The sequence below is a fragment of the Phocoena phocoena genome, chromosome 3 (assembly GCF_963924675.1).
Source record: "Phocoena phocoena chromosome 3, mPhoPho1.1, whole genome shotgun sequence".
NCBI lineage: Eukaryota > Metazoa > Chordata > Mammalia > Artiodactyla > Phocoenidae > Phocoena > Phocoena phocoena.
Window position 1 is genome coordinate 171,044,759 of NC_089221.1, and position 27,955 is coordinate 171,072,713.

The window sequence follows — 27,955 nt, forward strand, 5'->3', positions numbered from 1 at the left end:
GTGGGTGGGCCATTGCAGGAACCATGAATGAAGTGGGAGTGTCATTCCTGAGCGCGGTGTGATGTAGTGTCTGCGGGACATCTCACCGGAGAGTCCCTGTTTCCCCCTTTGTGATGGATGAGCAATTTGCAGGGAGATCCTTCAGTCTCTGCAAATACCACTCCTCCTCCAGGTCACCCCACGGTGTCAGCAGCGCCCACTGACGATTCCTGCCCGAAACCTGGACCCTGGTGCCCAGCGGGGACCCTCCTTCCATCCCTCCTAAAGGTACAGGTCAGGCTCACATACCTGCTTTTATGTCCAGTTTACAGAGAACAAAAGGGAAATCCAGGCAGGTGAAGCATCTTGCCTTGAGGTCGCGTGGCAAAAGGGCACAGCTGGCATTCAGACAGGTTTTTTTAATTAAAAAAAAAAAAAAAAGCCTTATTGAGATATATTCACATACCATAAAATTTACCCTTTTAAAGTGTATAGTTCAGTGGGTTTTAGTACATGCACAGAGACGTGCATCCATCACCTCTAATTCCAGAACATTCCATCACCCCAAAAGGCAACCCCGTCCCCATGAGCAGTCACTCCCATCCCCTCCCCCAGCCGCTGGCAACCACGAACCCACTGTCTGCCTCTGTGGATTTGCTTGTTCTGGACGCTTCACAGAAACGGAATCCTACAATATAGAAACCCACGCAGTTTTGATGGCAAGTTACTGTATCACACTGAGGCTGGCTCATTCAGAAACGAGAATTTATTCTTGTTTTTCTCATTCTAACTTGGGGGGAAATAAAACCCCTGACGACTCTGGCGTTCAGCATGGTGTGCACCCAGCCCCTCTTGTTCCCAAGCTCAAGTTCCCAGGGCAAGAAGCCCTGTGGGGCAGGTGTCCACTCCTGTGGCAAAAGGGTGGGGGGAAGGGGCCACGGCCCCTGGGCGGCCACGGCTGGATCTCTATTCCTGTTTTCAGCCCCTCCTTCCTTCCTTCCCCTTCTCCAAGCTTTCTCAGGGTTGGCCAAGCTGTGCTTCAGACCTCCCCCTCCCCGACCCCGTCCTGTCCAGGGAGTGGGGTTTGCTGAAAGAGGGAACAGGGAGGGGTTGGTCCAATGAGGAATCATTTCCCATCCCTGAAGCCAAATAGTGGGGACCGGGGAGGATCCGGGTTCCCTGCAAGAAAGTGGATGGGCAGCTCCTTCCCAAGCGAGGGAAGGCAGTGGAGTTGGAGGCACCGAGAACTGGAGAGCTCTGGCTGCTTTATGTCCTTAGATGTGTGAAGGCGGCAGGCATCTGGGGCAGGTGGGGACTGCGGTGTAGTGTTTCTGGGGGACGCATCCTGAGCCCCTAGGCCCTTGTAGGATGGGCCTAGGGCTTCAACCCCCTGGAATGTGCCAGAAGAGCTGTACACAGCCTGGGCAGTGAGGGTCTTCGAGGCATGGAGGGGGCAGAGCCAAAGGGCACCAGGGTCAAAGGGGACGGGGTGCGGCTGACCATCACCCAGGAAGACACTCAGGCTGGCTGTGCAGAGACCACTGAAGGGAAGGGGCCACCGGCACAGGGCAGCTCCAGGCTGGGCCCCTCGCCCCACTTGCTGACTCTGTCCCGCTGGCTGACCTTTCCACCGCCACCAATAACCCTCAAGCAGAGAGGGGCAAGGCAGGGACTCAGAAAGGACATTTCCCTTCGTGGGCTCAGCCTTCTTCACACCCACACCCTATGAAATGAGAGTCTTGCTAGTAAAAGTCAAGACGGGAACGCAGTGGAAGTCTCCTCATAACTTTGCTGCCCTTACCTGGAGGCAGAGTCCCAGGCCGCACTTCAGACCCGCAGGATCGGGATCTGCATTCCTGGCAGGATGCCCAGGTGGTCTCGTGCACATCTGAGAGGTGCCAGCCGGGACTCTGCCCCCTGACTCCAACCTGGCCCCTCTGCTGAGGTAAGCACCTTACCTGTCCACATCAGCGGTTCTCACCTGGGGCAGTTCTGCCCCCAGGGGACCCTGGGCTGTGTCTGGGGACATCTGTGGTGGCCACGACTGGGGGTGCTCCTGGCACCGAGTGGGTGGGGCAAGTATGCTGCTCAGCCACCCACAGAGAATGACCTGATCCCAAATGTAGACAGTTTTCCTTTAAGATAAATTTATTTAAGTTTGGGTAATTATTTTGAGAAACCCTATTCTGGGAGATGAACACTAAGCAAGTGCAAAGGTCCTGGGGCAGGTTTTTGACGACAGATCCAGAGAGCCAGGCAACTTGCCAGAAACCTCCCAGCCCCGGATCCCCCAACAGGCTCTGTTCCCACCCTCATTGCCTTTTAAGTAACAGCCCAAACCGTGGGCCTCCTGCCATGATGCCAATGTGACAAGGTTTCCTCTGGCTGATAATAAATCAGAGAGTCGGCCTCGAGGGCTTCAGATGCTTTCAAGCGCGCAGCCTCAGTTTTCTCTGCCATGACCTTTTCCCTGATACGGTTGAGGTGTGTCAGGGAATAAACTCCAGGGCTGAGTATTGTTCAGGATGTGGGATGCTGAATTTCAGTTCCCGGAGGTCAGACTCAAGCTAGACTGGGCTGTTCCCCTCCGTGGAAGAAAGAGGCTGAGAAAAATGCCTCTTTGACTCACAGGAGAGCTGGTGGAGTTTTATTTTTATTCTTTTAAATGACTCTCCCGGCACATCAGAGGGCCACAGGGCTTCAAGCATCCTGTCTCCATGGAGACAGAGCCTGTCTCCAGCCTGGCTCCACAAGCCCAGCCTGGGGCTGAGCCGAGAACCAGGGGCTGGGCAGGGCCAAGGGGTGGAATGTTCTAGGAGGACTCTGGACCCCTCACCCGGGCTCTGCTCCTCCCCCAGTCCTGACGTCCTGCTCCTGTCTGGGGGTGGGCAGGTGGCTTCTGGTAACAGTCATGATAATAGCCATTTATTGAATGATAAAGATGTCCCAGGCGCTATGCTGAGCCTTACCTGTTAGCTCACTGAATCCATGCCAGGGACTTCACCCTCTTAATTTCACTTGGCAAATAAGGAAATGGAAGCTTGGCTGTGTAAATCATGGGAAAGACGGTGTGGGATCACGGGAAGCATGTGGGTTCTGGAGTCCAGCTGGCTCAGTTCAAATCCCAGTACTCTCACTGTGTGACTTTGCCCAAGTGACTTGACCTCTCTGGGCCTGTTTCCCCCTCTGTAAAGTGGGTATGGGAACAATACTTATCTCTTATGTTTGCTATGAGGGTGAGTTTGCCTGGGGAGCAAAGTTTAAGGGGGGGTTGCCAAAAAACATCATCAAGATAAAGATTATTTTAATGCACTAACTTTTTTTTTTCTTTTTATTTGAAGATCTGGGTTGTGTTATTTATTTATTTTTATAAATTTATTTATTTTATTTATTTATTTTTGGCTGCGTTGGGTCTTCATTGCTGCGCGCGGGCTTTCTCTAGTTGCAGCGAGCGGGGGCTACTCTTTGTTGCAGTGCGCAGGCTTTTCATCGCGGTGGCTTCTCTTGTTGCAGAGCATGGTCTCTAGGCGCGCGGACTTCAGTAGTTGTGGCGCACAGGCTTAGTTGCTCCGCGGCATGTGGGATCTTCCCAGACCAGGGCTCAAACCCGTGTCCCCTGCATTGGCAGGTGGATTCCTAACCACTGCACCACCAGGGCAGTCCAATGCAATAATTGAAAAAAACCTAAAAATAATGCTGTAAAAATCCGTGGTGAACAAAATGTCAACATTTTAAATAGAATCAGAATTACTGAGGTTTCCTTTGGCTCAGTATGGCACTGTTACTGATCCTGTTTTTATTTTAAAATAAAAACAAAGAAAATAAATTTAAAATGAAGTCCTTGTTGGTAGACTGCCCCCAGTGGCTGTGTGGTGCTCTTTCTCTTACAGCCACTGATCCCTGTTTCTCCAACCCTGCCTCAGGGCCTTTGCACTTGCTGCTTCATTCTCATCTTTGCTTGAAGGCCATCCTCTCTAAGTCTTCCCTGAATTTGCCTCCTAAAGCCGTCCCTCCACTTCTGTTTCCTCCATTGCATTGATGACAGTGTAAAATATCTGGTTTATTTGTCTGTACCCACCCCAGGCATTTGCTGTGTGGATCAAATGAGTTCATACATGTCAAGCACTTAGCACAGAGCCTGGCGCCTGGAAAGAGCTATGTGGCTTATCAATAAACAAGTAAGTATATAGCAAATTAGAATTAAATTAATTAAATTAAAATGAGTATAAATGCTATGGAGGAAAAAGGAAGCCTGAGAAAGGAAGTAATGGTAGCTGAACGATTTTCGATCAGGTGGACAGAGAAAGTGATGGGAGATTGAAAGAGTGGGCCATGCACCATTTGGGGGAAGGGAATTTCAGGCACAGCCCGTGAAAAGGCCCTGAGGCAGGACCATGCCTGGTGTGTTGGAGGAACAGCCAGGAGGCCCGTGTGTCTGGAGCAGAGGGAGCGAGGGGGAGAGAGGGAGGAGGGGAGGGCGGGGAAGGGACAGGGCAGGCTGTGCATGGCCTTGTGGGCTGCAGGAAGGACTGGGGTTTTAATTTTGGGACATCTTTGGAGAGTTTTTTTTTTTTTTTAAGTATAGTTGATTTACAGTGTTGTGTTAGTTTCAGGTGTACAGCGAAGTGGTTTGGTTTTATATATATATGTATTCTTTTTCAGATTCTTTTAAAAAATATTTCTTAAAATTAATTAATTATATTATTTATTTATTTATGGCTGCATTGGGTATTTGTTGCTGCGAGCAGGTTTTTCTCTAGTTGCGGCGAGCAGGGGCTAATCTTCCTTGTGGTTCGCGTGCTTCTCATTGCGGAGCACGGGCTCTAGGCACGTGGGCTTCAGTAGTTGTGGCACGCGGACTTCAGTAGTTGTGGCTCATGGCTCTGTTGCTCCGCTGCATGTGGGATCTTCCCGTACCAGGGCTCGAACCCGTGTCCCCTGCATTGGCAGGCGGATTCTTTACCACTGTGCCACGAGGGAAGTCCCTTTTTTTCAGATGCTTTTCCATTATAGATTATTACAAGGTATTGAATATAGGTTCCTATGCTCTACAGTGGGTCCTTGTTGTTTATCTCTTTTATATGTGGTAGTGTGTATCTGTTAATCCCAAAGTCCTAATTTATACCACTCTCTTCCCCTTTGGTGACCATAAGTATGTTTCCTATGTCTGTGAGTCTATTTCTGTTTTGTAAATAAGTTCGTTTGTATCATTTATTTTACATTCCACATCTAAGTGATATCATATGATATTTATTTTTCTCTGTCTGACTCACTTCACTTAGTATGATAATCTCTAGGTCCATCCATGTTGCTGCAAATGGCATTATTTCCTTCTGTTTTTTATGGCTAAGTAGTATTCTGTTGTGTGTGTGTGTGTGTATATATATACACACACACACACCAGAATATATATATATATATATATATATATATATACACCACATCTTTATCCATTCATCTGTTGATGGACATTTAGGTTGCTTCCATGTCCTGGCTATTGTAACTGGTGCTTCTATGAACATTGGGGTGTATGTATCTTTTCGAATTAGAGTTTTCTCCAGATATATGCCCAGTAGTGGGATTGCTGGATCATAGGGTAGCTCTATTTTTAGTTTTTTGCGGAGCCTGCCTACTGTTCTCCATAGTGGCTGCACCAATTTGCATTCTCACCAACAGTGTAGGAGGGTTCCCTTCTCTTCACACCCTCTCCAGCATTTATTGTTTGTAGGCTTTTTTTTTTTTTTTGCGGCACGCAGGCCTCTCACTGCCGCGGCCTCTCCCGTTGCGGAGCACAGGCTCCGGATGCACAGGCTCCGGACGCGCAGGCTCAGCGGCCATGGCTCACGGGCCCAGCCGCTCCGCGGCACGTGGGATCTTCCCGGATGGGAGCACGAACCCGCGTCCCCTGCATCGGCAGGCGGACTCTCAACCACTGCGCCACCAGGGAAGCCCTGTTTGTAGGCTTTTTGATGATGGCCATTCCGACCTGTGTGAGGTGATACCTCCTTGTGGTTTTGATGGAGAGTTTTAAGCAGGGTTGACATGATGCCCATAGAGCACTTGGCCCAAATGCGTCCATATCCTTCGAAATATTTTGGACAGTATGTGCACATGGCAAGTGTGACAGAAAGTGTTGCGGTTGATATAACACAATGATTGCTACTTCTGTTTCATAAGTTACAAACTTAAAGCTGTGCTGAGCGCAGTGCCTAGCACGTAGTATTATCAAAGTGTTCTTTCTTGTTGCTCTTATTATTCATGATTGTATACTTAAACATTCCAAGGACAGCCCTGTAAATGCCAAGTAAGCACCGTATAGAACTGTGCGCTACTTTTAGTGTTTTTCCTGCTGTTATCAGTGGGAGGAGCCCGTGCCACCTGGGGGCCTAAAGCTTCGCCGTCACCTACCCAGAAAGCAGGGGCTACGGGCCCGGTGGACTCAGTTTACCGGGCCGGACTGGGCGCCGGGATGCGGGATGTGGGATTCAGGATGTGCCAAGTGCGATGTGGGATGCGCGATTCGGGGTGCGCGATGAGCGCGGAGGCGGGATGCGGGATGCTGGATGGGCGATGCGCGCGGGGGGCGCCGCCTCGGCGAGGCGCGCTCCGGCCGCCAGGGGCCGCTGCGGAGCCGCCCTTTTGTGGTCCTGATGCTGGAGCGAGCGGGCGCGCGGAGGAGGGAGGAGGGCGCGGGGACGGGGCGGGAGAGAGGCGGGAGGCGGCGTCCGTCGCTCCAGCTGCGAGTCCGCCCGCCGCCCGCCGCCGCCGCCGGCTCGGTCCCGCGCCCGCCGCCCGCCTTCGCCCGCCATGGCCCGCCTAACGGAGAGCGAGGCGCGCCGGCAGCAGCAGCAGCTCCTGCAGCCGCGGCCCTCGCCAGTGGGCAGCAGCGGGCCCGAGCCCCCCGGGGGGCAGCCCGACGGCATGAAGGACCTGGACGCCATCAAGCTCTTCGTGGGCCAGATCCCGCGCAACCTGGACGAGAAGGACCTCAAGCCGCTCTTCGAGCAGTTCGGCCGCATCTATGAGCTCACGGTGCTCAAAGACCCCTACACGGGCATGCACAAAGGTGGGCACCCGGCCCCCTCCCTCCCCTCTCCTCTCCTCCCTCGGCCTCCCCACCCCACCTTCCGGCATCTTCTCCCCCCCGCCCCCCCACCAACCCTCCTCTCCTCACCTCCTCCCTCTGCTTGCCTCTGCCACGGCATCATTTCTCCCCCCCAAACCCTGTTCCACCCACCCCCTCCTCCCCCCTCTGGGGGTGCAGCTGACAGATCCGAGCTGGCCCCCTCCCCTCCTCCGCCCCCTCTCCCTCCCTCCCCACCTTCCGGCATTCTCTCTCCCTCTCCCTCTCTCTCTCTCCCTCTCTCTCTTCTCTTTCCTTTTCTCTCCTCTCCCATCTCCCTCTACCTCCCATCCTCCCCCCCCAGCATCCTTCTCCTTCTCTCTCTCTCTCTCTCTCTCTCTCTCTCTCTCTCCCCCTCTCCCTCTCATTCCCTCTAGACCCCCACCCCTTCCTCCCTCCCTCACCCACTCTTTCCTGCCCCTTTGCTGGGGGAGCTGCCTGAACGCTGCCACCCCTCCCTGCCGCCCCCCCTCCCCATTCATTTGGCCTCTCCAGGCCCCGTCGGGGAAGTTTGCACCTCTGGACTCCATTGCTTTGGTCATTTTCACAAAGCCAGGCCGGGTGGGGCAGGTCCAGCCGGCCACGGGGGACACGGATGCCCAGGATCCCAGGCTAATCGGTAACTACAAAGAAAGCGGGGTGGGGGGCTGGGGTGCAGGCAGCTAAGCCAGTCAGGGGGAGCACCAGCCTCGGGTGGTTAAAAGGCTACCGTTTGCCCTCCCCCCTGCCCATCCTCTCTGTCTGGAGCAGCATCCCCCCTCCATTTCTCTATGGCCCCCCCCCACCCTGAATGCCGCCTCCACCTTTGGCTCAAGTTAAAACTGGCCAAGCCTGTTAGCAGTGTGTTGAAGGCTGAGGCCAAAGACGATGAGCCTGGACCGTCCATCTGGCAGAGCCCAGATCCTGGGGTGGATGAGGAGGCGTGGGCGACCTGTGAGCCCAGCGGGGGAGGCAGGTGGGGTGGGGAGGCCTGCCCGCCTCCCTGCCACCTGATTCTCTGATGGCATGCTGGGAGGGGGTGCCAGGGACTGTGGCCCCAGCCCTGGGCTCTGATCACGGCCCAGTATCTGAATGGGGGTGGCCCTGACAGTTCTTCCGGCAGGGGCTGGGGACTGCGGGTGGGGATGGTACAGGCTTTGTGCTGACACCCCAGGTGAGACCCTGGAGGGGTCTTGGGGATGGATCAGGTCCCATGACCTATTTCAGGCCCCATTCATGCCTGTCGTCCCTTCAGTGTGGCGGGCATGGTAAGCATGAATACGTGTTTGTTGAATGAATGGATGAATGAACGAGTGAATGAATCAATGAATGATGGGCCGGGGCAGGCCACAGGGAGGGCCTGGTGGGTTGGAGGCCAGGCCTGCCACTTCAGCTAGACCCTCCAGCCGGTACCCTGGGGGAGGAAAGCAACTCTTCCCATCCCCCACCTCTTTTCAAATCCAACCATCACCAAAAAAAAAAAAAAAGCGCCTGGAAAATCTAACTTCTCCCTGTGGCCTAGGAGGGCAGAGGGCTTGCACTCATCCAGGTTAAGGGGTCCAGAGCTGTACAGAGGGCTCTTTCCACAGCCCTCACCCCCTGGTGTGTCCGAAGGGCCCTTTTCTAGAAAGATTCTGGTGGGGTGGGGGAGTGTCCACGTGGTCCCCCCCAAATGTTGAATTGAAAGGCTGTCAGTGAGCTCTGGGTCAGGGAGACAGATGGGGTACAGGGAGAAGGAGACACCTGGTGGCCCTCCCCTGGTTTCTCATTTTTAAATCTCCCCTGGAGACCCCTGCCACCCCCGCAACGTGGGAAGGTGAGGGAGAAACTGTGGCTGGATTTTCACCTGGTCAGAGCCTCAGTTTACCTGCTGTTAACAGAGCAGGCTCTCATGAATGTGGGTGGGATTATTTTTTTCTGGCTGGAGAATGTTGGGATCGGGGGCATCTCAGGGTGTTTCCCATTTGCGATCTTTCCTTGGAGGGTGAAAATTAGGAAGCTGGGTGTCCATGATACCTGGTCCTCAACCTCCACTTTGCAGGAGACTTGGGTCGGGCTGAGCCCTGGATGGAGGGCCTGGGGGGTATGGGGGTGGGGGTCTTCCCCTTCTATCCCCTCCCCCAATACCATCGGACCCGAATGGTTCCCCCTCCTGATCCCACCTATGCTGGGCCTGGCAGGACCTTACCTGTGGATGGGAGCTGGGGGGAGCTGAAGGCCAGCAGCTGGGATTGAGGCCTGTTTGTGGGGCTCAGTTGTGTGACCTCTGTCTGGCCAGTGGCTGCCCCTTTCTGGGCCTCAGCCAAAGGGAAGTGGAAGGATGACTGGGAGGTTGTGGTGTGGGGATGAGCTCCAGGCCCCTCTTGCCAACATGTCTCTGGTTTCGTTTCTGGGGAGCCTACAGGGTGCAGGGTGCCTGCTGGGGGTGCTGGCTGAGAGCCATGGGGTGGGAGTGTGGACGCCGGGTTGTGGAGAGAAATCCCCTGAGAGCTTTCTGGGCCGCCGGAGGCTGGGCACCAGGGGAGCTGAAAGGGCCGGGGTGGGGTGAAGTGAAAACACCCATTGTGGTCCCCGTGACCCCAGCACCCAGTGGGAGAAGGACCATCCAGTATCGCATTATTCTTATGATTACCATCACACTCTTAACTTTCACATTTGGGTGCCTGTTTTGATGCCCAGTGAAGGGATCATCACTCCCATGGGCTTGTGAGCACCTGTGCATTTCATCCAGAAGGGAAACTGAGGCTGGAGGGGCAAATACTTGGTCCCAAGGACCGACCAGAGCTGCCCCCCAGCTGTCATCCACCTGTCTCCCTCCCAGGCCAGAGGAAGCAGAAGTATATCTGTGTGATGAAGGAGCGACAGTGTCCCCCAAGCTGAGGATGAGGACGCCCCCACACCGCGGTGGTGGGGGGAGGGGAGGGGGCGGGGCTGTGACATCTGACAGCTATCGCCAAGGGTGGTGGGTAGGGGCACCTCATTTTCTAAGGGCCGGCCGGTGCTGGGACCAGGAGAAAGGCAGAGAGTCCAGCCGGGTCCTTGGGCTCTGGGGATGGGGCAGGGTTGCGGGGAGAAGGCAGGGCGGGAAGTGAAGATTCCTCAGGAACAGGGCAGGCCCCTGGGTGCTGGCGTGTTTTGTTTTTAAGAGAGAGAGATGAAGACAGGTGGAGAGACACAGCAAGAGCAGAGAAGGAGAGAGATACACCGAGATGGAGGGAGGGAAAGACCCAGGGAGCCGCCCCCAGACCCCCCCCCCCCACAGGAAGAGGCAGAGAGAGGGCGGGAGTGGGGCAGAGCTGGAGAAGGGGGGCAGGGAGACCACGAGACCTTCCCCCCGCCCAGATCGGCGCCCCATTCAGAGAAAGGAGGCCTCCCCCGGCGCTCCCAGCCCAGCCCGGGGCTCAGGCCAGGCACTGGGGGGGCTCCCACTGGCCAGAGGTCTCCCAGTGGCCAGTGTCCAGTCATCACCCCCTCCAGTCACCTGCTGGGGGACAGGCCCCCTCTGGGACCCTCCCTCCGAAGGCGCTGGGTGCACGTGGGGTCCCCCGAGGTGCCTGGTGTGGCTCGGGCCGTCCCTCTCCCGATCGGGCTGAATATTAATACCCAACCTGCCCGGGGCAGGCGCCTGCCAGAGGGCTCGTCCGCTGCCGCGCGGCCCCCATTTATGGTAATCACATATATATTTGCATGTTAATGACAATATTTGTCTTAAAGCGGAGGTTGTGAGGGGGGCCGGTGCAGGTGGAGGGGGCGGGTCGGGGCCTACGGTTTCCATGGGAGCACCAGCTGCTCGGCTGGCGGCAGGGGGGAGGCTGGAGCACGCCGCGATTGAGGCGTGAGATTCCGAGTGTGACGTGCCAGCCCCAGGGAGACGGCGGGCTGGGCGGCCGGCAGGCGCTGCCTGGCGGGGGGGATGGAGGGAGGGGACAGCGGCGGGGGGCTGGGGAGAGCCACCAGGGCTGGCTGTGCGGCTTCGAGCCAGGCACACCCCCCTCAGTGCCTCAGTTTCCCATGATGATGGGTTTAACAGGCTTTTCTGAGGGTGACTGTGACATCGTTTCTGCCTTCCTTCAGGCTGAGGGCATTGATTGAGCACCTACTGTGTGCCGGCGTTGGTGCGGGGCTGAGATTCCGAGCAAATAGGAATCCCTATGTGGCACGATGGAGTCAACAAGCCGTAAATCCATCTACCCCTATGACCAACATTTATTGAGCACCTGCTGTGTCCCAGGCCCCGTCCTAGACCCTGGATACAGTGTTGGGCAAACAGATAAAAATCCTCTCCCAGACTCCTCCCACCCCCAGATCCCATATGGTGGGGGACACAGTGAGGAACCAGGAGGTTACAAGGCACTGATGTCAGGGCTGCGATGGTGGAAACACATCAGCGGGGACAACCCAGAGGAGGCCCCAGCCTCCTCAGTGCTGTTATCTATAGAGTTGGGAGGCCAGCGGGACCTCCCATCTCGGAGAGGGTTGGGGGATGTGAGGACCAGAATGGTGGTTAAAGCTCTTGACACAGGGCTGGGCACAGAGCCATGCTTATTATACGAGTAAGCTGAGACCTGAAGGGTGGGAAAGATCTGTTGACGGGGAAGGGTGTTCCTGGTAGAGTTTGTGCAAAGGCCCAGAGCAATGCTGATGCTGACTCTGGGAAAGTTCAAGCAGGGGAAAGACAGAGTTTTTGCCCTGGTGGGAAAACAGCAAAGAGTCCTGGGAGCCCCAGGGTCCCCTTCTGATGTGGGGCATATCTGGCAGGGCTCCTCTGAGAAGTTCTGGCATGGGGGGTGGACCCAGGAGCTATCTCTGAAATAGGCCGGTGACTCTCTCTTTCACCCCTGATGTTGGCAGATGAGACCCTCGCCATTAGGAGCACTCAGTAGGACCACACTCACTAATTTAGCCAACACTTCCTGAAAGCCTTTTGGGGCCTTGCCTTGTACTAGGCAAGAGAGATCTGAGACCCCTCTGATCAGTAGACAGAGCTAGACATTGGCACCTATAGCTGGAATGGTCAGGGTTGTATGAAAGGGAGGGGATGCAGGGTTGAGGGAACTGGATAGGAAGTTGAAGGCTCTGCCTGGGGACTCTGGCTGCATGGCAGAGGGGCATTAGAAGTGGGGTTTTGAAGGATGAATAGGAGCTTGCCAGGTGGAGAAAGCGTTTCATGTATTTATTCACAGAGCACTTTTTTTGTTCTGGGCCCTTTTATGGGTGTGAAAAAAAGCAGTGAGTCAGCTAGGTGGATGTCTCTGTCCTCCCGGATGTGGACAGAGGGAACTGGGTTTGCAAAGGCCTGGAGGAGTGAAGGAGCACAGATGGAGTAGAGGAGGAATTAGGTGAGGCATGGGAGGTGAGGCCAGAGAGTTGGCATGGGCTGGACCCTGAAGAGCCTCTTATGCTGGACTGAGCTTGGACTCCTTCCTGAGGACACTGGGGAGCCATGGAAGAATATGGAGCAGGGGAGGATCTCAGACCTGCATGAAAAGGGAGCTTCATGTCCTGTTAACTGTCATGGCCACCATTGGCCTCTTTCCAGCCTCCCAGCCTTGTTCAGTATATGCACATTTCCTACACACCTGGATGGGTACAACAGAAGCTTCCCCTTGGGGCGAGGCTCACACTACGGGACAAGAGGGTCACAAAGAAGCAGACATGTGCTCAGATCGCAGTGGTTCTTAGAAAACCAGGTTCCCCTCCCCAACATGGATAGGTGAGGAATTGGGGCTCAGAGACGGGCAACACCCAGACTCAAGTCACACAGCAGTATAGCTAGGTGTCACACCTCCCAACCTGAGACTTGACCCACTTTGGAAGAGAAATAAAGGAGTCAGAGAAAGAGATGTGATTGTGGAGACGTAGACTCAGGATGAAAGCCATCCAGGGATGCTGGCTGTCCTTGTCCAGGGCCAGAGGGAGGGGCTGCTACAGGTGGATAGATGGATACATGAGTAGATAGTTCTAGGTATGAATGGACGGATGGGTGACAGTGACTTGGCTGTATGAGTGCATTGCTGGATGAAAGAGTGGGTAGACAGATGAAAGACTGAATGGATTGATGGATGGATGGGTGGGTGGGTGGGTAAATAGATGGATGAATGGATGGATGGATGGATGGATGAATGGACAGAGGAATACATGGGTAGAGGGGTGGATGGATGGGTGAGTGGATGGATAGAGGGACGGATGGCTGGCTGGCTGGGTTGGTGGACACCCCTCCAACATTTACCACCTTCCTCCCCACCTGAATGGGAATGACCATCAGCTTTGCAGCTGGACAGGCTTGGTTCCTGTTCCTGGCTCTGCTTTTTATTTCTGTGTGATCTTGGACAAACCACCTTATCTTTTTTCTGAGCCTTAGCGTCCTCATTTGTAAAAGAGAAAGAATATCAATAGTTGTCTTACAGAGTAGTTGTAAAAATTAGAATTAGTTTATAGAATGTGGTTAATGCAATCACTGTCAGTAGTGTCTTGCGTATACTTCGTGTCAGTAAATGGTTGGGTAGCCAGATAGTCAACAACTGTCTGTCAGGTCTCTGGGATGTGCCAGAGCTAGGCTCTGGGGGACACAAAGCAATCTGGGGGGAGGAGGGATTGACAATAAGTGAGCAAACAGATGAATAAGATTTGGGTAGGAGAGAGTCGCTCTGGAGGAAGTAAAATGAGATGTGTGTTGGAGGGTGACAGCTGACCTTGGGTGACTGAAGATGTCAGGAGGTGACATTTGGGATGAGACCTGCATTACAGATGAGAAAGCTGTTGTTCTAAACCCAAAGGAAAGGCATTCCAGGAAGAGGACATGGCATGTGCAAAGGCCCTGAGGTCAGAATTAGTTTGCTGTGTTGGGAGAATAGTGACCTGTGTGTCTCAGGGCCCAAAAATCTGTAGGTAGTGAGCACAGCTTGTGCAAAGGCCCTGGGGCAGGATGGGACCCGGTGTATTGGGTGAACATTGGAGATTTCTGCCACCACGGTTGAGCCCAGCTCCTCTGAGGGGCTCCTGAGAGATGGCGGGTTGCCTGCAGATGTCATGTAGGGTAGATTGTGACCTCCCCTAACTGTCCTCCTATTTCTCCCAGCAGCCTTTAAAGGTGGAGTCTTCATTTCTGAGAGGTGGGGAGGGGGCACTCATTATGTCCTTGTCCCTGACCCTCTGCTAGGAGGAGGGACCCAAGGAGGCATTCCCACCACAACTAGGGGTCTCCTGAGCAACCTTATGGGGAAAGGCAGGCTCAGAGAGGGGAGGGCACCACCCCAAGGACACACAGCACGTTCATCATAGCAATGTCTATGTTGGAAGGGTTTTGGTGTCATCTAGAGCTACCCCAAGTGGGTGGGTAGGGCTGCAAGGTCATTTCTTCACCTACCTACCCACCCCCTCTCTCAACTGGTTTTTTTTTTTTTTTTGTCCCTATTATGTGCCACCTTTGAGTGAACTAGACCTCCTGTGCCCACGAGGAGCGCAACGTGCTGTGAGAAAGTTGTCAGCACAGCTGAGTCGTCCTAAGGGTGGTGATTTGTGGTGATTTAAAAAGTCAAATCGTCATCTCTTGGTGGGGGGAGGTGAGGAGGAAGGGGTCCAGTGAGGTGCGTCTCACCCAGAGCGATCCTGCCCCCTGGGGGACACTGGGCGTTGTCTGGGGACATCTTTGGTTGTCATGAGTGGGGGGGTCCTGGCTTTGGCTGGGGACCAGGGAGGCTGCTCCACACCCTACAGCACCCAGGATGGCCCCCACAGAGGATGACCCGGTCCCGATGGCAGCAGTGCCGAGGGGGGGACCCCGATCTAGGATCACACCAACATTCTGGCCTGAGCGGTTAGTGGTCAGTGTGGTGTCATGTAGACAAGCCCTCAGGGTGCTCAGGATAGAACCATGGAGTCACCCTCCCTCTCCCCATCTCACATCCTCGCTCACTCTGCTCCAGACACATGGGCCTCCTCGCTGTTCCTCCAACACGCCAGGCCCGGTCCTGCCCCAGGGCCTTTGCATGGGTTGTGCCCTCTGCCTGGACCACACTTCCCCCAATAATCACATGCCTCCTCCTTCATCCTCTGCAAACGTCACCTTCTCAGTGAAGCCATCCTGCAGACATGATATATAATCTCAGCCACTCTCCAGCACTCCAAACCCTTCTTCCCTGCTTTCCCCCTTTTTTTTCTGTGAAAATGAGAACTTCTGATGTACCATAGATTTTACTTTTTATTTTGGTGGTTTTTCTCTCCTCCCAATAGACTAGAAACCCTATTAAGATGGGATATTTCTGCCTTTTGTGTTCACTGATAGGTGTCGAGTGCTTAGAAAAGTACCTGAAACACAGCAGGTGGGTGGGTGGATGCACGGATGTATGTATGGATGGATGGATAACTTGATGTGTGGATGGATGAATGGGTGAATGAATGAATGATGGATGGATGAATAAAGTACTGGATGATAAATAAATGGATAACGGATGGATGGACGGGTGGGTGGATGGATGGACAGGTGGATGAGAGGATAAATGAATGGATAATGAATGGATGGATGGATGGATGGATGGATGGGTGAGTGCACGGATGGGGGAATCACTGGTGCAGCGATGGCGACTAAATCCGTGGGAGGAGTCAACATGGTCGTAGGCAGGAAGTCGGGGATCCAGATGAGCCCTGAGAAGCCCCAGTATGTAAGGTGGGGGCAGAGGAGGAGGGAGCAACAGAGGCTAAGGAGCGGCAGCCCAGAGATGGTGTGCCCGATGGAGTGTGAGCCCTGGGTCCTAGGTCTTGCCCTCTTGGACAGGAAGCAATGAGTTTATAAGCAGAGGGAGGGGCCCATCAGCCCCACTATTCTCAGCAAAGTGGGGGATGGCTTCAGGATGAGAGGATGGACAAGGAGGTGGAGAGGGTGACCAGGGATGGGGGTGGTGGAGAGGTGGTGCCACAGCAGAAGGGAATGTCTCCTATAATCTTTAGTGGACGGTATTATTATTTTATGGATGAGAAAGTGGAGGCTCAGAGAGGTTAAGTGGCTGCCCTAGATCACACAGCAGAAGGGCATCGGGCAGGGTTAATTCTCCGTCTTTAGTCCCTTGATTAGCACTGAATTGGAAGATCTTGAGCCTGGGGTGCCACTGTGCGGTGGGTGGGGATCAGAGGGGTTTGAGACGAGGACTTCGTACAATCGGTCATGGTTGGAGTCCTGGCTGGGGAGGGGAGGAGATGTTGGTGATCAGAGAGAAATGAAAAAGGCTGTCTCTCCTGCTTTTGTTTCCCCAGCACAGCTGGCACATGACAGGTGCTCAGGAAATATTGACTGACCTGATGCTGGGCATGGCGGGGGGCGGGGGGGAGGGAGAAAAATGAATCAAGTGTAGTCGCCGCCCTCTAGGAGGTGGTCTTGATATTAGCAGGTCAGTTTGGAAACAAAGTCATTCAGTCAGTCAGTATTTATTGAGCACCTACTCTGTTCCTGGCACTAAGTAAGTTCTGGGGACCCCAAACTGAACAAAACACAAACTCCCCCCATCCTCTTGGAAGTGGCATTTCAGTGGGGGAGACAGAAAAAAAAAAATTATGTGCCATTTGAGATGGTGACAAAGGCACAGGAAAAAATAGAACATGGTGGGGGGTGGTTGAGGAATGTTTTTGGTTTTTTCTGGTTGCATTGGGTCTTCGTTGCTGCACGCGGGCTTTCTCTAGTTCCATCCAGCCAGGGCTACTCATTGCGGTGGCTTCTCTTGTTGCAGAGCATGGGTTCTAGGCGCGTGGGCTCAGTAGTTGTGGCTCGCGGGCTCTAGAGTTGTGGTGTATGGGCTTAGTAGCTCCACGGTATGTGGGATCTTTCCACACCAGGGAATCAAACGCATGTCCCCTGCACTGGCAGGCAGATTCTTAACCACTGTGCCACCAGGGAAGTCCCAGGACTGTCGTTTTAAACAGGGTGCTCCATGGAGGTTTCACTGAGGGGGTGACATTTGAGCCAAGACCTGAAGGAAGTGAGAGGGTGAACTGTGCAGAGATCTGGGGGAAATACATCCCAGAACAGCTTGTGCAAAGGCCCTGGGGCAGGACGGGGCCTGGTGTGTTGGAGGAACAGCCGGGAGGCCCGTGTGTCTGGAGCAGAGTGAGTAAGGGGGAGAGGAGGGGGGAGGGCAGGGAGGGGAAGGGGGAGGTCGTTCAGGGCCTTGTGGGCCACTGGGAGGACTTGGGCTTTTACCCCAGGGAGGTGGGAGCTCTGGAGAGTTGTGGAGGGGCGGGGCCTGGCTCAGGTGCTCACAGGCGCCCCCTTGTGGCTGCTCTGGGGAGGACAGACTGGGGGCGCCAGGGCGTAGCTGGGGACCGGGGGTTAGGGGACTGAGTTGGTCCAGGTGGGGCTGGACCAGGATGGAGACCAGGAACAGTGGCCAAATTCTTACTGAGCACGTGCTGTGTGCTGGGCCCAATGCTGGACACTGGGAACACATAAGTGACTGGGACACTACCTGTCTCCACCCCCCTGACCCAGCATCAGTTGGGGCTGGGGAGGCTTCCCTGAGGAGCAGTGGCTCAGTTGGGACCTTCAGGTTGAGGAGAAATGAGCCAGGCAGAGATGAGGGTGAGGGTGTGTGAACCAAGAAAATGGCAAGTTCAAAGGTAGTCAGCGAGGGACTTCCCTGGCGGTCCAATGGTTAAGACTCCATGCTCCCAATGCAGGGGGACCAGGTTCGATCCCTGGTCAGGGAACTAGATTCTGCATGCCGCAACTAAAAGATCCCGCATGCCTCAACTAAGACCCGGCACAGCCAAATAAATAAATATTAAAAGAAACAAAAACAAAGGCAGTCATTGAGATGCCAGGCGTGGGGTGTGTCCAGGGTCAGGGTGCAGCCAGGGACACGACCAGTGTCCATCAGGGTCAGTCCCCAGACCTACCAAGCTGCCTGGGAAGTGACAAAAATCCCAGACTTATGCATGAACATAAGGACTATGAATAGTAAAAAGGAAAAAAAAATGTTTTTCTTTTCATTTTTTTTCTTTTTCTTTTTTTTTTTTTGCTGTACGCGGGCCTCTCCCGTTGCGGAGCACAGGCTCTGGACGTGCAGGCTCCGGACGCGCAGGCTCAGCGGCCGTGGCTCACGGGCCCAGCCGCTCCGGGGCATGTGGGATCTTCCCAGACCGGGGCACGAACCTGCGTCCCCTGCATCGGCAGGCGGACTCTCAACCACTGCGCCACCAGGGAAGCCCCTCTTTTCATTTTTAAAACAGTTTTTTTAGTTCATTAGATCAATGTAACAAGCTCCAGCGACTTAAGTCATTCCCCAAGGCTCTGGAATTTTCTGGAACTCAGAAGCCCTTTACCCACCCCCAGTTTGGGTTTAGCACCAGGGGTTGTTTCTGACTTGCTGTATGACCTCAGGAAAGCTGCTCAGCATCTCTGAGCCTGGGTTAACTCCTCTGTAACATGGGGATAAAAATAGTGTGAGAGGGCTTCCCTGGTGGCGCAGTGGTTGAGAGTCCGCCTGCCGATGCAGGGGACACGGGTTCGTGCCCCGGTCCGGGAGGATCCCACATGCCGCGGAGCGGCTGGACCCGTAAGCCGCTGAGCCTGCGCGTCCAGAGCCTGTGCTCCGCAACGGGAGAGGCCACAACAGTGAGATATATATATATATATATATATATATATATATATATATATATATATGGTGTGAGAATCCAGGGATGGCAGGGAGAGCAGCTGCATGAGGGCTTGGCTCCATGCACATGGCTGGTACCACTTGGGGGATTTTTAGTCAGTCCTGCGGAGGTCCTTCCCATGAAGACCCCCAAACCCTCAGATCCAGCAGAGCCCAAACTGGGTTCCACCTCTTCCTTCCAAACTGCTGCTGCTCCTGGGTCCCCATTGGTACCAGTTTCCTGGGGTAGCCATTCCAAACGATCACAGATTCTCTCTCAGTCCTGGAGGCCAGAAGTCTGAGATCAAGGCTGTGCTCCCTCTGGAGGCTCCAGGGGAGGGTCCCTCCTCCCTCTTCCAGCTTCTGGGGGCTCCAGGCGTCCCTTGGCTTGTGGCTGCATCCGTCCAGTGTCTGCCTCCATATTCTCCTGTCTTCTGTCTGTGTCTCCTCTTCTGTCTCGTATAAGGACACTTGGCATTGGATTTGGGACCCACATCGTTGTCCAGGATGATCTCATGTCAAGATCCTTACATCTGCAAAGACCCTTTTTCCAAATAAGGTCCCATTCCCACGTTCCTGGAGTGGATGGATCTTTTCTGGGAGGACCAGCATTCAGTGCGCAGAGATGCTTCTCATCTTCTGGGCTTCCCTAGCCTTGTGTCCCCACCTCTGCCCCAGGCTGACAACACACAGGGGTGTGTCTATCTCTGCCTCTACCCAGCCTGGAGCCTTAGCATCACCCATTAGTCAAAGCATTGTCTCCAGAACCCCAGCTGAGCAGAGGCCTGTTGCCATGGAGGGACAATGGCCACCTCTGCCCCCTTCCTCAGAGAGGAGCATCCCCAGGGCTGGGGGAAGAGCCCTGTGTCATGTGTCATGCAGGTATGGGCTTAAGTCCTAGCCCTGTCCTATCTGTGGGTGACCTGGGCCACTGGGAACCTCAGTCTCCTCAGCTGTAAGGTGGACACTCTTCTCCCTACCATCGTAGGCTCTGTGGGGTCGGCCTGGGTCTCCATGTTTGGGAGGCCTGTATTAATGGTTCAGTTTATCTGTGCATCAAACAGTTGGTGTCTAGACTAGATTGTACGTGGCCCACAGTGGTCTCTTCATGGATGCTCTTAAGGCCACGTTTGTCTTAAAATACCAAAGGTGTGGAGTGAGTTCAGGGAAGATGGCAGAATTGGGTGCCTCTGCCACTCCACACCCCAGGGACCAAAGCCCCGAAAGTGCAGTGGATGGGAGTGAAGCCCATGACATCAGATACCCCTGGCTTCAAATTCCAGCTCCACCCCTTACCTGCCGTGCAATCATAGGTAAGTCACTTTGTCTCTCTGAACCTCAATTCCTCCATACAAGGCATAACACCTCCCTCATAGGATTCCTGCAGAGAAGAGCGGGGCGTGGAGCCAGGTATCAGGACAGCGAACGCCCTAAGTGTTCAATGAATTGGCTGTTATTACTACTACTGTCATAAGAGGGGAAATATTGTGGTGCAGAAGGGCTGGGACTGGAGTTAGACTTCCAGGGTTCGAATTCCACCTCTGGGACCTGTCGCTGTGTGACAGCTCAATGTCTGGTGTTTCCGTGTCCCCGTCTTAAAATGGGGAGAAAACAGATACAGTAGTGCCATTCTCTTGGGCTAGGCTGAGGGTTTGAAGGGTTCATATGGGTGATGTCTCTGTAAGATGCTTGGCACTCAGTGAACTTCCAACTATTACTGTCATTATTACAACTTCAAGTCATGAAATTCCAAAAGCTGTGATCTTGGAGCAGAGAGCAGAGGATCTTGTCAAGAGGAGGGACCCTCAGGATTTCCCAGTAAAGAAGGGGATCTGCTGCTTGCTTGCCTCCAGGGACAGGACACTGCCTCCCTCCAAAGAGAGCCATGATGAGGTGGATCTAGTTGTTAGACAATTTTCATATATTGAGGAAATCTCTTGTTTCCCAAGGATCCCCCCATTGGTCCCTGCTCCACCTGGGGTGTCAAGAGGTCAGCTCTTGTCCAGGCTTTGAAAAATGGGGGTGGGTGTGAAGGGAACCATGGGGTTGTCGAGTACTGAGCATTCTGGGTTATTGGTTCTTGGAGGTGGGGCTGCCCTATTGACCTGCCCCGCCTCTACAGAACCCCAGGGCTTGGCCAGCGCGGGGCTTGGAGTGTGTTTTGCTGAATGCCTGGTCCCACCCTCTCTTGTCATTGACGAGGCTGGTGTATAGGGTGAGGGTAGCCAGGGCTGGAATCTGCTGAGAGGCTCACCCATTGTGGGCACTGGCTGGGCTGAGATTTCCCTGGGAGGGTCCCTCTAGGACTAGGATGCAGCAAACCAGACCCCCTAAATTGAAATGGGGTCCATGGCCTCTTCAACATTTGATCCAGCAGCACATTCTGTCAGAAAGGTGGTACTATTTTAAGGTTCCTTACAGGGAAAGTTAAGGCAGGGGCCTGTGACCCTCCACATAGGCCTGGGGGGCCTATTTCCCTCATAGGCTCTGGGGAAATTTTTTAGAAAAGATGCAAACTCAAGGCAGTGTATCCTAGTGGTTAGCACACAGTTCGAGGCGCCTGACTGCCTGGGATGTTCCACTGTGTGACCTTGGGCAAGTCACTTCCGCTCTCTGTACCTCAAGCCCTCATCTGTAAAACGAGGACAATACCAACAGCTCCTTTGTGGGGTTATTGTGACGATTAAATGAGTCAGTATTGAGTATAAGCTTATTAGCAATAAAAACTAAGGAGCTTAAGGCTTCCCTGGTGGCGCAGTGGTTGAGAGTCTGCCTGCCGATGCAGGGGACACGGGTTCGTGCCCCGGTCCGGGAAGATCCCACATGCCGCGGAGCGGCTGGGCCCGTGAGCCATGGCCGCTGAGCCTGCGCGTCCAGAGCCTGTGCTCCACAACAGGAGAGGCCACAACGGTGAGAGGCCCGCGTACCGCAAAAAACAAAAACAAAACTAAGTTGCTTTATTAACATCATCACTAAAAGTCTGTGTTTGTTGGGAACTGTATTTATTTGTTAAGGCTGCTGAAATAATGTGCTGCAAACCAGGTGGCTTAAAAAATCAGAAGTGTAATCTCTCCTAGTCCAACAGGCCAGAAGTCTGAGATCAAGGTGTTGGCAGGGCTGGCTTCTTTTTTTTTTTCTTTTTTTTTTTTTTTGTCCGCACTGTGTGGCATGTGGGATCTTAGTTCCCCGACCAGGGATCAAACCCGTGCCCCCTGCATTGGGAGCGCGGAATCTTAACCACTGGACCGCCAGGGAAGCCCCAGGGGCTGGCTCCTTCTGAGACCATTAGGGAGAATCTGATGCAGGTCTTCCAGCTTCTGGTGGTGCTGGCAGTCCTTACCGTTCTTTGGCTTGTCATACATCCCCCAGATTTCTGCCTTCATGTTCACATGACGTTCTCCCTGTGTGCATGTCTCTGTGTTCAAGTCTTCCCCTTTTATAAGGGTACCAGTCTCATATTGGATTAGGGTCCACCCTACTCTACTATGACCTCACCTCAACTAATTGCATCTGCAACGACCCTATTTCCAAATAAGTTCACATTCTGAGGTCCTGTTGGTTGGGAGAACAACATATGAGCTTGCGGGAGGAGGGAAACAGTTCAACCCTAATAGAACCTGAAATTCGAGGCTCTATTATCCAGAAACTGGTGAACATGACACGTTTTCACCAATGAGAAAAGAGAAGCTAAGAGGCCGAGAAGAGATAGGGCCAAGAAAACAGGGAAACATTTCAGTACCAGGGACAGCGGCTCGCGTGTGTTTGTTTTGGTTTTTTCTCTCGCTGCAAACCTTCCAGACCCAGAGGCTGATGGAAGGTTATTCAGGGGTCTCACCTACCCTCCTAGGGCCAGCACACTCCATCTTCTGCATATAGGGCTCCACAGGCAAGAAAGGACCCAAGGAGAAAGGGCTTTGCCCCTATTTTACATCTCCCTGCAGCCCAATTTCTTGCCAATCATGCCTAATTTCTCTCAGTCTTTATGGCCGATTTTCGTAGTGCTTCTCCTTTCCCTGAAGACCTTGGGAGATTCTATTCAGAAAATAGAAACACCAAAAAAAAAAAAAAAGTGGAAAGATGAGGCATGTATTGGAAGAAGACATGGGCATCAAATATAATCAAAGAAGAATAAGCACACACAATTTATAAAGAGGGGATGTTTGTAATATATCCCAATTACCAGTTTTTATTCTGGTAAAATTACATAACAAAATTTACCAACTTAACCATTTTTAGGTGCACAGCTCAGTGGCATTAAGCACATTTACATTGTTGTGCAACTGTCCCCACCATCATCTCCAGAACTTTCTCATCTTCCCAAACTGAAACTCTGTCCCCATGAAACACTGACTCCCCATCCCCCTCCCCCAGCCCCTGGCCCCCACCATCTACTTCCTGTCGCTATGCATCTGACTCCTCTGGGTCCTCCTATGAGTGGAATCATACTGTATTTGTCCTTCTATGTCTGGCTTATTTCACTGAGCATCAGGTCTTCAGGGTTCATCCATGTTGCAGCAGGTGTCAGAATTTCTTTCCTTTGTGGTCCTTTTATAGATGGACCACATTTTGCTTATCCATTTATCTGTTGATGGATATCTGGGTTGTTTCCACCTTTTGGCTGTTGTGAATAATGCTGCTATGAACACGGGTGTGCAAATATCTCTTCGAGTCCCTGCTTTCAATTCTTTTGAGATATATACCCAGAAGTGGAATTGCTGGATCATATGGTAATTCTATGTTTAACTTTTTTTAGGAGCTGCCAAAGCGTTCTCCACAGCGGCCGCACAATTTTACATTCCCAACACATTTAAATGTTTTTTAAATGCTAGAAGCTGTCCTCAGCTCTGCCTGGTGCCCCTTCCCCAGGGCTGCAGGGCACCTCTTAGGCCTGGGGCGGGGACCCCTCCCCATCACCAGGCCCAGCTGGTGGGAGCAGCCGCGTAGTGAGCGCAGCCCAGCAGGATGCGGCTTTAATTAGCTCCAGCCTGGGGCGGAAGTGGTGCCCACGGAGCTGTTCCTAGGGGCTCTGCACAGGGGGTCCGCTTCGGGGAAGGCAGAGAGACCATGGGGAGGGAGCTGGGCATGGAGGACACAGGACTCGACAGCATCAGAGCAGCCAACCATGGTCTCATTTCACAGACAGTGAAACTGAGGTCCATGGGGGTTAGAGAGGCAAACCCAGCGCTGGAGCCCGGATCCCTATGTCCATCCCAGGGAACTTGCCTGCATCCTCTAGCCCGCCTCGGGCAAACATCTTTCAAAATATCTTTGATCTCATTGGCCTTTCTCTGGGCGCCTCCCTCTGCTCGCTCCTCTTCTGTGTCTGTCTCTCAACCTTTCTTGTCTCTGTGGCTCTCACGCTTCTCACCCCCCGCCCCCATTCAGGACTTCCTCCAATCACACCCTCTCTCTAGACTACTTTAGGGCCGGCCCCGCCCCTTGCCTCTCCTGATTGGCCCTGCCCTTTGACGCCACACCCCACCCGTGTAGCTCCGCTCCCCGACCCTTGGTGGGTCAATCCCACCGCACCCTCGGACCATCCTCTCTGATGGGGGAAACTGAGGCCCACACAGGGGCAGCGTCCCACCCGAGGCCACAAAGCTGGTTAGTGGCAGAGTCACTGTGCTCCTCATTCCAGGGTTGAGGCCTCTTCTGACTCCTTGGGGCTGCTGGTGCCCTCCCCACCCTCCTCCCTGGGGCAGCAGCTCTGCCCCCTCTCCTCTCCCCCACCTCGCCCCGCATTTTAGCATCAGCCACGGATTTAATTAACAGCTGATTCTCCTCTCTGCCTTTCCCTGTCTCACCCTTTGGGAAATGTACGTGTGGGAGGGGAGAGCTGAGCTACTCCTACTGCCCCACACCCAAAGGGGGCTCCAGCCTCCTTTTCTCTTTTTGTTTTTTTAAATTGTAGTAAAATACACATAACATTAAATTTACCACCTTAATCACTTTTCCTTCTTTTCTTTCCTTAAATTTTTTTTTATTGTGGTTAAATACACATAACATAAAGTTGACCATTTTAACCATTTTTAAGTGTACAATTCAGTGGCATTAAGTACATTCCCACTGTTGTGTAACCATCCCCACCATCACCTCCAGAACTTTCTCATCTCCCCAAACTGAAATTCTGTCCCCATGAAACACTAGCTCCCCACCCCCTCCCCCAGCCCCTGGCCCCCACCATCTACTTCCTGTCTCTATGGATGCGACTCCTCTGGGGACCTCGTGTGAGTGGGATCCCACAGTATCCTTCTGTGTCTGGTTCTCTCACTGAGCATAACATCCTCAAGGTTCATGTATGTTGTAGCATGTGTCAGAATTTCCTTCCTTTTAATTTATTTATTTGGCTGTGCCGTGCGGCATGTGGGGTCCTAATTCCCCAACCAGGGATCGAACCTGTGCCCCTGCAGTGGGAGCGCGGAGTTTTAACCACTGGACCGCCAGAGAAGTCCCATTTCCTTCCTTTATAAAGCTGAGTAATGTTCCATTGTACAGGTGGACCACGTTTAGTTTATCCATTCATCAGTCAGTGGACGCTTGGGTTGTTTCTGCCTCTTGGGTATTGTGAATAATACTGCTGTGAACATGGGTATACAGCGTCCTTTTCTCCTAACACCCATTTTTGTCTCCCCTCCAGGCTGTGCCTTTCTCACCTACTGTGCCAGGGACTCCGCCATCAAAGCTCAGACTGCCCTGCACGAACAGAAGACCTTGCCCGGGGTGAGTCCTGGGTGCTGTCTGGGAAGGGAGGGAACACACGGAGGAGATGCTTTCGGCCTGGGGAAGGCTAAGGGCCTTCCTGGGATCAGCTGTGAAGCCCACGTGCTTCTCGACTCAGAAAGAGGCATAAGGAACAGGGAGACAGAAATCACCAGAATGAGCATTTCTTGTGTGCCTACTGCATCCCATGCTGTATACTTCACATCAGGGTTGTTGTGTGGCGAGCAGGCTGCATACTGCACAAGGGCACCTGACTTAGCGTGCGAGTGTCATTGGACTGAAACCTGAAGGATGAGGAAATATTGGCAGGGCAGAGGGACAGCCTGTGCAAAGGCCCTGGGGCAGGACTGGGCCTGGTGTGCTGGAGGAACAGCGAGGAGGCCCATGTGTCTGGAACAGAATGAGCGAGGGGGAGAGAGGGAGGAGGGGAGGGCAGGGAGGTGAGAGAGGCAGATGTGCAGGGCCTGTGGGCCTCAGGGAGGAGCCTAGACCCTACCTGTTTCTCACCATAAAAAGGGAAGGGGTTCTCTTTCCCCTTGTCCTTATGGAGCAAATGAAGCTATGGCCCCTTAATGTAATAGTTCCTCCCCAGGGAAAGCTGGCCCAGGCTCTATCCCTGCTGGTCTCTCTTATCAGCCCTGTCCTCTTTGGGTGGGCAGGAGGTTCCTGCCCCCAGTAAAGGATGGATGGTCCCCCTCAGCCAGCCAAGCCAGGTTTCCAGTGAGAACTGTGGCACTCCCCACCATGAGTTCGGGGGTGGGGGGTCGCCCCTTCCCTCTGGAAATCTCAGGGACCCTTCAGCCTCAAGGGGATTCAGCGGATGCTTTGGTGGCATCATGCCATCACTGCTGGGAGCATGGGCATAGCACGGCTGACAGTGGACAATCTGGGGTTCGCCTGCCAGGGACATGAAGCTGTGGCATGGGTTTGACTCAACTCTGAACAAGCATCACAATGTTTCGGAGGGGGTGGCCTCAACCTTATCTTGCAGAACAAAGAGCCCCTCTTTGGAAGGTGAAGTGGCAGAAGCAAGAGCATACACTTTGGTGGCCACATCAGTGGGCTCCTCATTTAGCTCCCACCTGTTTTTGCTGTGTGACAGTGAGCCAGTAACTTAACCTCTCTGGTCTTCAGCATCGGAAGAGTATAATGGGGTGAAACTGTAGAGAAGGTCATGGAGGGATTCACAGAGTAAGTGGCATTTGAGAAGAGACTTGAAAGATGAGAAGGCAGGGCATGCCAGGAGAAGGAACAGGACTTGCAAAGGTGACTTAGAGCCTGTGGAACAAACACCATCCGGAACTCACTCTTCTCCCTCCCTTGGACCTTCTGCCAATACCTCCCCAAATCAACTGGAAACTGGAGGGCAGGTCCGTCCATACAGGTTAGCGTCAAGGGGCACAGTGGAGTTCTGCGGACTGTATTAGTTATCTCCTGATGCACCACAAATTACTGCTCAACTTAGTGGGTTCAAAAAATCAGCATTTGGGCTTCCCTGGTGGCGCAGTGGTTGAGAGTCCGCCTGCCAATGCAGGGGACGTGGGTTCATGCCCCGGTCCGGGAAGATCCCACATGCCGCGGAGCGGCTGGGCCCGTGGGCCACGGCCGCTGAGCCTGTGCGTCCGGAGCCTGTGCTCTGCAACGGGAGGGGCCACAACAGTGAGAGGCCCGCGTACCGCAAAAAAAAAAAAAAAATCAGCATTTGTTATCTCACAGTTGCCACGGGTCAGGAATTGGGGCGTGAGTTTGCTGCGTGGTCCTGGCTTTGGGGTCTCTCCTGAGGTGGCAGTGAAGTTGTCAGCGAGAGCTCGACTGTTGGCTGGAGGCCTCAGCGTCTCTCCCCGTGGGCATCTCCCTGGTGCCTGCTGCTTGAGGGAGGGGCCTCACAACAGGGCTGCTGGCTTCCCCCAGGGCACGTGATCGGAGCAGGCGAGAGCCAGGAGGAAGCCACGGCGCCTTTTATGGCTTCCTTTCAGAATGACACACTCTCATTTCTGCCATATTCTATCCTGGCAACTTGCCAGGAGCCAGGGGGCCTTGGGGAGGGACACCTTGGAGGGACAAAGTTTGGTAGTGGATTTGTCCAAGTTCTGGCAGCCAGCAAGCAGCAGAACAGGGATATGACCTTCATGGTCTGACTGCAGACCCCATCTCTGACAGCCCCTAGTTCCTAGAAATTCCTCACTCTCCAGATACTAAGGACCCAGAAAGAACACCAACCTCTAGGTCGGGTGGAGAACGTGTGGGAAACTGCCTTCCTACCTGGAGAATCTCTACGCTGCTTTCAAGGCGACCCCTGTTATCTCCTCCCTCTGCTTATCCCTGACCCCTCGGGGCTGGGGGTGACTGCGTCTACCTATGTCTCCCCCTAGATTGGGGGTCCCTTGAGGGCAGACCCTGACTTTCAGGATGGGAGTAAATCCGGGGGTGTAGATGTCTCCTAGGGCCACTCTAACAAGGCACCACAAAGTGGGTGTATTAAAGCAACAGAAACTTACAGTCTCCCAGTTCCAGGAGCCAGAGTCCAAGA

At 53.7% G+C, this 27,955-nt stretch overlaps 1 protein-coding gene across 10 annotated transcripts in view; it reads left to right on the plus strand.

The window, feature by feature from the left end:
• Positions 1-6,786: 6,786 nt before the first annotated feature.
• Positions 6,787-27,955, plus strand: part of CELF5 (CUGBP Elav-like family member 5) — a 45,056-nt gene continuing 23,887 nt past the window's right edge. For 9 of the 10 annotated variants that reach the window (XM_065873189.1, XM_065873193.1, XM_065873190.1 and 6 more), the window contains exons 1-2: positions 6,901-7,045; positions 25,343-25,425. In XM_065873189.1, the coding sequence (XP_065729261.1) occupies positions 6,901-7,045; positions 25,343-25,425 (228 nt within the window). Of the gene's footprint in view, positions 7,046-25,342; positions 25,426-27,955 lie in introns of all 10 variants that reach the window. The other variant, XM_065873187.1, reaches the window with a different exon arrangement.